The sequence below is a fragment of the Euprymna scolopes genome, chromosome 20, assembly GCF_053919585.1.
Source record: "Euprymna scolopes isolate OS-2025 chromosome 20, ASM5391958v1, whole genome shotgun sequence".
Taxonomy (NCBI): domain Eukaryota; kingdom Metazoa; phylum Mollusca; class Cephalopoda; order Sepiida; family Sepiolidae; genus Euprymna; species Euprymna scolopes.
The window spans coordinates 91,531,708-91,543,219 of record NC_136501.1 but is presented as its reverse complement, the minus strand read 5'-3'; the positions used below and the strand labels follow the sequence as shown (position 1 = coordinate 91,543,219).

The 11,512-nt window shown below is 33.9% G+C and overlaps 1 protein-coding gene across 31 annotated transcripts in view; it reads left to right on the top strand.

Moving 5' to 3' along the window:
• Window positions 1-722: 722 nt before the first annotated feature.
• The window catches only part of LOC145241638 (uncharacterized), a 530,026-nt gene continuing 519,236 nt past the window's right edge, over window positions 723-11,512 (top strand). For 14 of the 31 annotated variants that reach the window (XM_080104769.1, XM_080104766.1, XM_080104764.1 and 11 more), the window contains exon 1: window positions 723-1,383. In XM_080104769.1, coding sequence (XP_079960895.1) covers window positions 1,344-1,383 — 40 coding nt within the window. In that variant the 5' untranslated portion in view covers window positions 723-1,343. The remainder of the gene's footprint in view (window positions 1,384-11,512) is intronic. The other 17 variants (XM_080104745.1, XM_080104743.1, XM_080104742.1 and 14 more) reach the window with 6 other exon arrangements.

Sequence of the window (11,512 nt, the reverse complement as noted above, 5' to 3'; positions counted from 1 at the left end):
GCAATAATGTTTTTTTTTTCTTTTGTAACTACAAAGATCACATTTTATGATGAAGCGAGGATTGCATGTCTGGATCTGCCATCTTCAAAACTCATCACTGGTTACCCCCCCCCCCTCCTCCCTTAACAGCCTTTTTAGAGATAGAGATCAAAATCAGCCTTGTAATAGTTATTATTAATAGTAAACCGCTAAAAATGATTTTATATATATATATATATATATATATATATATATATATATATATATATATATATACTTATCAATTTAGGTGAATTTTGGAATATGACCTTTTTTTTCCATGACCGGTATGTACATTATAAAGTCTGTATTTTTGTTTTGTTTGAAATCTGTTGTACTGCAGAAGCACCCTCTTCTCCCAACAAATAAATGAAACCCTACACCAGCTCATAATTCTATCGTTAGAATTGATAAGGCGTTCTAAAGACCGCACCAAACTGGATTCTTGTGCAAATTAGTGATGTTTTAAACCAATTCATTTCGGGTGAAAACACCATTACGTACTTACACCTTACGTCGAAATTAGTATAAATTCCCAAAATTACAAAAAATAATACAGTAAAAGATCTGCTAGATATATTTATAACAACAACAACAACAAAAAAAATCATTCACAATTACGTTATGACATGTTATATTCAAAAATCGCGAACTCTTAATTTAAGCCAAGGATTAACTCCCTTGTTTATCATACTGAATTGGTCGCACAATTCTTCTAAATTAAACAATACACGAGATAAAACTCGATAACTTCTATTTTTACTTGTAATTAATTTTTTACTGGATAATTTTTCGTAGGTTATACTAATTTCAACATGACACGTAACGTCAAAAATGTTTGCACCTGCAAATGCGTTGTTTTAAAACATCGCTAATCTACACAAGCACCTCAAACTGTTTATAGTTACACTGATTTGTCCTTGCATTTTCAAAGTATGGAACAACAGCGGACTCTATCGAACGCTGTGTTTATGATCGATTGAAAATGAATCTAGTTACTACGTGCAACGTCAGCGAGCAGACGGAAGCGGCTAGTTGCGAGATGAGGTAGCGGAGGTGTAGTTAGTATTTACAGATCACCGCTAAGCAGCAGCAGTCGATGTGTGTGTGTGTACGGGGGTCTAGTAGTGTTAATAGTAAAGTGTGAAGCTATTGGTACTACTAGTCGTTGGGGAGGGGGAACCCAACGTGAGGCGCTCTGCTGCTCCTCTCTAGCCACAGCAAAAAGTGAATCGCGATCTCCGCGGTCGGTGCGTGAAAACGACGACGAGAGTCGAGTCGAGTTGCCTCCCTTGACTTCGTCTCCTGACGTCATTTCTACAAAAATGGCGGATACGGTCGGCTTGATGAAACGGGAACATGCAGGTAAGGAGAATAAATAATGAAAGAAAAAGAAAAAAATGAGAATGAATACATTAAAAAAAAGATGAGAGAGGCTTTGCTTAAAATGTGATATTTTTGCCGTCCGATTATTCTCTGGATTACCCGAGGCGAACATTGGAAATATCGGCACGGTGCTGTCGGCGTGTCATTTTTTTTTCAGTGTGTACTTATATATATATATATATATATATATATATGATTTTAAAAGAAACGTCTACATATATATATATATATATATATATATATATATATGGTCACTCTTATGTTTAAGAGTGTATTTGGATTTTTAATCACTTTGTTATATTTTAGTAATAATTTGAATAACATAAATAAAATGTCATCTTTTCTCAGTAACGGTTAGTGAATGACTTTAGAGAGGCCGAATCTTATCAGTGCATATTTTAAATAACAAAATAACTCCGATGTTATTATGATATGTCGCTGTTGACATCTGAGCTTTTTTTTTGTTTTTTTTCTTTTTTTAATGTAAAATCTGCGTTGATAATGCTTTCACGGCACATTTTAAAGTATTTATTCTGTTGTCTAAAATGAGAAAGAGATGGAAATCAAAAATGGGTACAGCTGATTCTTGTTTAAATATTAGAAAACCTTATCTCTGTATTTCGTTGAGTTTGAAATCTTTGGGTGTTCATTTGACAAAAAAAAAAAAAAATGGATAAATGAAATATTTATGGGTGGAGGCATCTTTTTTTTTTTTTTTTTTTTTTTTTTTTTTTAACATTTTGGCGTGCCTCATATCCTGAAGAAATTTAGTTTTTTAGTACTTCTACAGAGATCGAATCTGATTTTTTTTCTATTTTTTAATTTTTAACTCTAACTAAAGTTAAATATACTCATTGTTATAAGGGAGGTAACTATTATACTAAGAATTGCAAGAAAAAATGAATTATTTTTTTTTCAACCAATAAATAACAAAACAAAAAAAAAATGTAAAATGCGACGATATTGTAATTTTTCTCGAAAACATTCGAGTAATTGTAAGAAACAAATTTTTTAACTACTTTAGTAAAATCTCCTTTAGAACAATAGGTTCAAATTCCGAATAGCCCCAAAGTTTTATGTTTATTTCGACAAAGTTCGGTAAGGTTTTTTTTTTCTTAAAAAAAAAAATAAATAAATAAAATAAATGGACACTTCTGCAGTTTAACATTCCCTAGCAAATTTAAAGAGCCATTTTAACATGGGAGAGGAGAGCGAAATTGCACTAGTGCCAAATTTTGCCCCCCCCCATTCCATGATTTTTTTTTTTTTTTTTTTGTAGGAAAACCATCTTACCTATAACTGGCAATATGTATACTTCGCTTAGCAGAGTTACTATACAACGCATGTGTTTTTGTTTCAACGGTGCTCAATATTTGAGTAGAGTTTTAATAATATTTTACAAATATAAAGGAAAATGTCCGTGCTTTAAAAAAATATATCTTCGTATTTGTAAAAATATAAATAAAAATATTTGTACTTGTGCGAACGACTTTCGGCGAGATGGTCACGTGATCACGTCTGAATGGACCTAATGTCGTCGGGTTTTGACATTGTTTTCGAAAATGTCTTAAAAAAAAAAAGGGGGAATTTAAAAGATTCTTTCTCTTTTCAGTTGAGTTCAAGAAATAATTACTGAAAATTGTAGTCCATCCCATTTAGTTACTCAGCATTTTTTTTTATTGTCATCAAACTTTATTTTTAAAACCATTTTTATTTTTCTACGCACTAAAAAATGAATGAAATGCGAGAATCAAATCACCTTCAGTATTTCGACTTTTTAGGAATTTAAACTTTACATATCTTCTATATTAATAAAATTCTGTAATCGTTCCTCGTGTGTATGGCTGTGTGTTTCTCGTCACTACGCAACTTGCACATTTTTATTTGCTTCCTCAGCCCGCCTTTCCCTTCCTGTTAGTATTCTCGGTTTCCCCAACTTTACCAACATGAACGCATTTAAATGTAATGTGGACAAAAATCGTGTTCTCCGACTCCCCGCCAAAATTGCCCCTTATAAATATGATCCCTATCACAGCAGCTCGTTATGCTTCAATGACAGTATGCCTTGTTTAGAGTTGAACGAAAGATAAAAATGAAGTAGGGTAAAAATGATTTAAAAAAAAAAAAAAAAAAAATCTGCGTAAATTCTTACGTGCTCCAGTGCTGCTCCACTCCAGCGTATTATAAACACCCCAACCTCCCCATGTTAAAAATGGCTTTCGGAATAAACAACCCCTCCCCCACTTCGAAAGCCGTTCTTAACATGGGGGGGGGGTATTCCGAAAGTCGTTCTCAACACGGGGTGGTTGGGTTTTTTTTTTTTTTTTTTTTTTTTACTACGCTGGGGCAGGGCGTAAAAAAATTCAAATCTGATACTTCTGCAGTTTATGGGCCGTGAATTTTTTTTTATTTAGTATTTTAAAGTTAAATTCAATTTTTGGTAATGTTGCTAAATATGTTCATGGGTGATATGAGAAAATAAGTATAATATTGTTTCTTAAATATTATTTACACGAGGAGTCATTTCGAGTAAAAAAGTTCATTTTACTCATCTAAACTCGAGAAATGCACGATTAAAATGTGTAAACATTGAATGAGTAACAAAATCAAGATGGCTGCCACCAGCAATTTCGTAGAGCAAGTAACAGCCTTGACCAAAGATCGAGTGAAACGGAACGAACGGGTGGAACCTGTTTAGTTCGTGTGGAGAGAGTGAGCGAGCGAGTACAAATAAATTGGTCGAAATCGTTTGCTGCATCGCATGCATTTATTTTACCTTATTTTTCATTTTAAATCAAAAAATTTTTTACTTAAAAATAAAAGGTACTTTTTTACGAGAGTACCCAGCGGCGCCAGCGCAGTCAGTAGAAACCTCCCCATGTTACGAACGGTTTTCGAGATTGAGGTGTTTATTCCGAGAGCCGTTCTTAACATGGGAAGGTTAGGGGTGTTTGTACTACTACGCTAGGTACTCTAGTTAAAAAAAAAAAAAAAAAAATACCAAATAAGTTTTGATCGCAAGATCAAGGCTACTACTTGCTCTACGAAATTGCGGGTGGCAGCCATCTTAATTTTTACTCATTCAATTTTTACACATTTTAATCGTGCCTTTCTCGAGTTTCGATGGGTAAAATAAAACTTTTTACTCGAAATGACTCCTCGTGTAATAATGTTTAAGATAATGCCTACACACACTTTTCTCATATCACCTACAAACCCTATATAGTGACATTACCCATTTTTTTGTTTTTTGTTTTTTTGTATCTTTTGTTTAATTAACTTGTTAGGTGAAAGTACAGAATAGTTAACAATGGGACATTTTTTTTGTGTCTATTTGAAAAACTGTTTAGAATTTGATCTATTTATTTATATTATATATTCTGTTCGATTTCTATTAATTCAAACGACGAGATCAAAAGATATAGGAATATTAAAAATAAATAAATAAATAACATTGTCTTGCCATATTAAAGATAAAATAAATATTTTCGGTACTAGTGCATGCACTTATTGATCCATGCTGAAATAGTTGAAAGCCATTCTTAACATGGGGAGGGTGTTTTGTACTTATTCTGTACTTTAACCTTACAATTAAAAACATCCTAAAACTAATGAAACTAGAAAATACTATTTAAAAATAGCGTGGATTAATAAGTGCACTAGCATCATATTTTCAAACGGTCAATTTGGCTTGGTTGTCCCATTAAAGACTTACCTGCAAAGGGTGTTTATTCGGAAAGCCATCCTTAACATGGGATAGTTTATTCCGAAAGCCGTTCTTAACATGAGGATGTTGAGGGTAATACACTTAAAAAGCAATTCTTTACAGGTAAGTATTCAGTGGGACAGTCAAACCACATTGATCTTTTCAAACTTCCAATTAGCGATAGAATTTTTAGTGGTCAAAGATATTTGACTAGTTGATTTTTAAATATGTCGTTTTAAACACAAACTTTATTGCGTACTTAATTGTCATTTCAAAAATAGTGATACTAGCATGGGTGCCCGGGTGTTTGGAGGTGTGTGTTGAGCAAAAAAAAAAAAAAAAAATGGTAGTAGGAATGCAGGCTTGAACCCGTACCACGAAGGAGGAAAAGAACGTGAAAAAAGCGTGACGTCTTTGCTGTTACGACCACTGCCAAACTGGAAGTGATGTAGGTTTTAATTAAGGCTAGACAATCGAAAGGAGAGGATGACTTTTGAAAATATCGGCGAAAAAAGCGACCCTTACCCCTGTAGAAAAGTGCCCAGTTGAAGGTGAAGATATTAATGTTTTTAGCCAATTTTTTGATATTTGTTGTCTGAAAGGTCGAACTTCAAAACGATACTGAAATCTGTCGCCTCTGTTGAAAGTTTTAGGCAGACATGCAAACATACATACATACATACATTTTGTAACTCAAATTTTCGACCCAAACTGATTAAAAAGCTTGCCCTATCTCTGAATACTTTTTATGTAGAATTTCAAATGTTTAGACCAGAAATTGTCTGAGTAATTTGGTAGAGACCGCAGAGGTAATTTTTTTTTTTTAACTTTAACCCCTATTATGACTCCTTAAACATTTTTTTGTTTTGGGCTCAAATCAAGTTATGAAGTTAGATCCATGTCCAAGGAACCTATATCTAAAATTTCAAGTGTTTAGACCCAAAATTGTCGGAGGAGTTTGGTAGAGTTCTCAAAGATCAAATCGTTGAACTTTGACCCCTTAACAGCTAAATTTCTGGCTGAAAACCGACCACAAAGACTTTCCCAAATCTCAATACCTTGTATATCAAATTTCGAGTCTGTAGACTAAAAATTGACAGTTATTTTGTAGGAAAATGTACATGGACAGACAGACAGAAACTTTCATTTTTATAGATACCAGATTAAATTACGAAAATTCATTGAGTAGAAAGTTATTTAGTTATAAGTAATTTTTATGGAAAATTGGAAACTTGCATTTTTCTTAGATGTTATAAAATAGACGAAGAGTTCATACACAGGAGCCATAACTCGGAATGCAAAATTTTGGGCGCTTTTACACTATCAGAACGGAATTTCGAAAATCGTAATACTGAATTTTACATGAAAATAATTGGATCTACGTATTCCTCGTATTTTTAAGACAATTTTATCCAAAAATTATGAAAATCGATAAGATAGAAAATTATTTATTAAAAGAAAATAGAATTTGAAGAAAATGATCGTATTTGCTTATGTAAAATACAGGAGGGTTCAAAAGGGAGGTAATTCTCCTTTTCGATTTATTTTATAAAAAACAAGATGGCTGCAATTTTTCAGCTGCTAACCTGATTAAAGTTGGGTTTTATTTGTTTTTTTTTTATAATAATTCAGTAAAATTCAGGTAATTTCGATTGCATATTTTGGAAGCTTACATTGTAATTAATCAGAATTGACCAAAAAAAAAAAAAAATCAGTAGAAACCATTGTTTTTATCTGAAAACTCCATTTATCAACTACAAAATTTCGTTCTAATAGTGTAGAAGCGCCAAATGGCTTCCGATATTTGTAATCTAAAGCAAGACTTTTTAAAAAACTCTAAAACACTATAGCATTTAATTTATTTATTGCAGACTATTATCCTCATCTTTCTTAGATATTGTTTTATGACATTTCGGCCAACTATTCCTCTGGCCTTCGTCAGGTGGTAACTGTGACGGGGTAGGAACTCAGAATCTCCTAACTGCATTCTCAGCAATTACTGTCTTCCATAGTTGTTGTCGTCCTACCACGTTTTGGCCAAGTAAGCCTCTGGCTGGCTTTGGGTAGGATTGAAACCACTATCTCCAGACAATTCTCACCTGGAACCGTAGAGATTCAACGTCTCTAACCACTACACCACGGGCCCCAAAGGGTGATCATGGTTGGATTTTTTGGTCTAATAAATTGGCGCAGTAGTTAGAGACGTTGAATCATACAGAGTTGAATTCCATGTTCCTTCTTTGGGTGCATGTCTGGAATTGCCTTTAAAGAGAAAAGGCGTTGAAAAGCCTACCAAGCTCCTCACTGGAGGTTGACTTTGACCAATTTGATTGGTCTAAATAAAGACAGTGGGTGGCCAAATCAGCCAATGAAGGGGTTGCTTATAATTATAGAAATTCTCACAGAAATTTTGTAATTTTTCAATGTATTTTTCTATTTTCTACATGATTGTTTTTGCTTAAAACGATATATTTAAACAAATCGATCTGTTGTTTGAATCAACTTAACTATATGCTAAGCTTTGGTCATTCGTCTTTGTCTCCCATAACTCCAATAATTGTGGCCTTGCATCTTGTATTCATACACTTTTTTGACAGAATACACACACAATGAAAATTATGGGAATAATATTGCAACATGATGGCAAAATAAAAAAAAAAAAAAAATGAACAAATCATAATTATATATGTTCATCAACGTTTTGTCTTTATTTCAAGACTTCTTCAGGATGATTGATTTAAAGAGATAAAATACCAGTACGATATTTGAAAATATATTTGATGTGAAAATGGATGATTTTGAACAAAAAAAAATAGCCGTAAGCATTCATTCACTGAATACCATAAACGCTATGCACACTTTGAATGCTAACGGCTTCTTGCGTTTGAAAATAGAACAACAGCATCGATTTCACATTACGAAACCAAATATATCTTCAAATATTATACTGGTATTTTATTTCTTCAACTCAATCATCCCGAAGAAATCTTGAAATAAAGACAAAACGTTGATGAATATATAATTTCATTTTATTTTTTTTTCCTTTAGAATATAAATAAATAAATCGTATATAAATTACAAATTTCCTGTTCAAATGTAAGTTTGTACTTTCTTTTGTTTTTTTTTGTTTTTTTACGAACAAAGTTCTATAAATAGCTCAGTAGTGCAGAACTGGATCTATAGTTTTTTTTAAACTGCTTTTAATACAAGAAATAAAAACTCCTATCCATCGAAAAAAATAGAGGTTCATATAGTGTTACATACAGTTTTTCCACCCATAAAGTTCACCATATGTGTTTCTATTGTTCTTAGGTCTTCATCAGTGCTCAGATATCAACAAAAAGCAAATGGCACGTATGTGTATATATATATATATATATATATATATATATATATACACACACAAGTATTTATTTAAAAACTATACATGCAAATTCCAAAAATGAACCAGCGATTTTATTGTATTGGAACAGCTTTCTGTGGCTGGTAAAAACCAACACAACTCATCAGCGTCTGATGAAAGAAGGAAGGGTTTTCCTCCTTCCATCAGACGCTGATGAGTTGTGTTTTCCTCCTTCCATCAGACGCTGATGAGTTGTGTTGGTTTTTATCAGCTGCAGAAGGCTGTTCCAGTACGATGAAATCGCTGGTTCGTCTTTGGAATATGTATGTATAGTTTTTTAAATAAATATTTGTATTTTAGCTCTCACATTTGCAATCAAGCACTTTATTTGGATTATTTTCATCGCATTCGTACACCATATATATATATATATATATATATATATATATGTATGTATGTATATATGATGGACTCTCCCGTCGATTTCGACGTATGAGGTTCCACCACAACAATTAAGTTACTCGAAAATCCACACAGATGATTTGTTTATAGTGGTGAAGGCTTTGTGTAGAACCAAGACACTTTTTGGTATTGCTGCTAACCTTTGTCAGTGCAGATGACTGCCACAGGACAGTGTGCATTAAACCATAGGTTTTTACATCAGTTTCCTTCTAGATGCATATCTTAACGAAAACCCGGGGTGCATCTCTCTCAGTAAATTAATGCGCCCCCAAATACCAACCTGGAAATTTCTACGGCTCTGCACAGTACATACAACGCCCAACCTTCTCAAATGGTCACCCATGTGGTACTGGCCCAGCTCAACATTGCTTAACTTCGGTGATCTGACGAGAACTGGTGTATCAATGTGATGTAGCTGTATTGGATCTTGTTCTGGCAGTGGAGTGAAAGCCTTAGCACCTTCTTGCTCAGGTGCTTCAGCCTTATGTTTAAATGAAGTACACCTTCGCAGACATTATTTTCTCTCTTTGAATATAGGTTAGTTTCAGATGAATCGCCTGAGGCGCCTCTACTGCAGAATGCTGGCGGGGCTGTTCAAGTATTTTTGTAGACCAAGAGTGCTTACGCTTATTCTATGCTGGCTTTTCAGTCTCTATCTTCTGACCTTGTGTTACATTTTCTTGCGGTGAGAGAGAGAGAGAGAGAGGTTGATGCCATTCTGTATGCTTGTCTCTGTTCACACTGGATGACGTTACACATTAAAACAACTAAGCTACTGAGAATATCCTTTATGACTTTACAGAGAATTACATTATAAACTAAAACATGTTCATCAAAGCATAAAATATACTTTATGACATCATAAATGAAGAAATGGATAACGTAATACATAAAAACATAACCTTCAGATCACAGGTTGTCTATGTTATTGACTGATATGTGTGTGTCTGTGTGTCTAGTATACTACTAAAATTCTGTGGACTTGTTTATATATTGTTACCGTGCACATTGGATGACGATGTAGAGAATGAATGGCAGTTGTCAAAAGCTGTGGACACTGGCTGGCCGACGTGTGTTTGAAAGGAGCGACTGTAATTTCTAAATATTTAATAAATACTGACTCGACGGGTCACATATAATCGGTTAAACAAACTATTAACACTCTGACCATCTTCTCCCCGTGCACACTTCATCTGTACATGAATGATTTAGATGGAGGGAGGAAAAGTGATAATGTAAATATTATTTACATTATCACCTTTCCTCCCTCCATCTAAATGATAAATAAAGAGTGACACTGACAAATACTAAGTGGTTAGAGGAATGGAATGATGCAAATAGTGATTGACATCTATTTGGAGATCACACTAAATCTTTTTTTTGATAGTGTGAAATCTTTTACCTATATTGTCATCCTGTAAAAAAACAAAACAATGTCCGCTATTATATTAAATGGTGCAAGTCAAGAATTAAACCTAACCCAAAGTCAATAGTCGAGGCTATTTTTGTTGACTAGGACTTGTGCAGCTCTAGGAGGTCCACCCTCTCGGGTTTTGCCTACTCTCTTTGAGAAGGGGTTAGTTTATTGCTAATTGCCTGATGCGCCCCTGTCGAGGAATGCACAACGGAGCTGCCCAGGTACTTTTTGCAAGTCAGTGTGCTCCGCCTTGGAGACGCTAACTTCTCAATTCCACTTTCCGACCCTTGTGTCACATTTTTCACTGTGGGAGAGAAATAAAGGTCAATTTTTACGACCTACCCCAGCGTAGTATAAACACCCCAACCTCTCCATGTTAAGAACGGCCTTTGGAATAAATACTCCCTGCCCCAACCTCCCCATGTTAAGAACGACTTTCGAGGTTGGGGGTGTTTATTCCGAAAGCCGTTCTTAACATGTGAAAGTTGGGGTGCTTATAATAGGCTGGGGCATGTAAAAATTGACCGAAATAAATACCATACCCCCCATATATTCCAAAAATTATAAAATTGACAAGTTTTTTTGATAAAGAAAATCATTTTTTTAACAAGTTTTAGCGATTAATAACAAATCATAGCCATTACTTGATTTTGATCTCTATTTCTGCAAAGGTTGTTAAGGGGGAGGTGACTAGAGATGAATTTTAAATATGGCGGAGCGAAACACAATTCTTTAAAACCAAACTGTTTGATAAATTTGCGTGATTTTTGGAACACGATATTTTCATTCCATGACAAGTACGTATACATTGTAAAGATTTTTTTTTTCTTAGGTTGAATTCTGGACTTGTACCTATTTGAATGCTTAATCTCTCTCTCTCTCTCTTTCATATATATATATATATATATATATATATATATAAACGTGTGTGTCTGTGTACGTTTTCCAATGTAATAACTCTGTCAATTTTCAGTCTACAGACGCGAAATTTGATATACAGGGTACTGAGATTTGGGAAAATCTTTGTAATCTATTTTCGACCAGAAATTTGGCTGTTCAACGATTGACCCTTGAGAACTCTACCAAACTCCTCCGACAATTTTGGGTGTAAACACTTGAAATTTTAGATATAGGTTTCTTGGACATGGATCTAACTTAATAACTTGATTGTAGCCTCAAA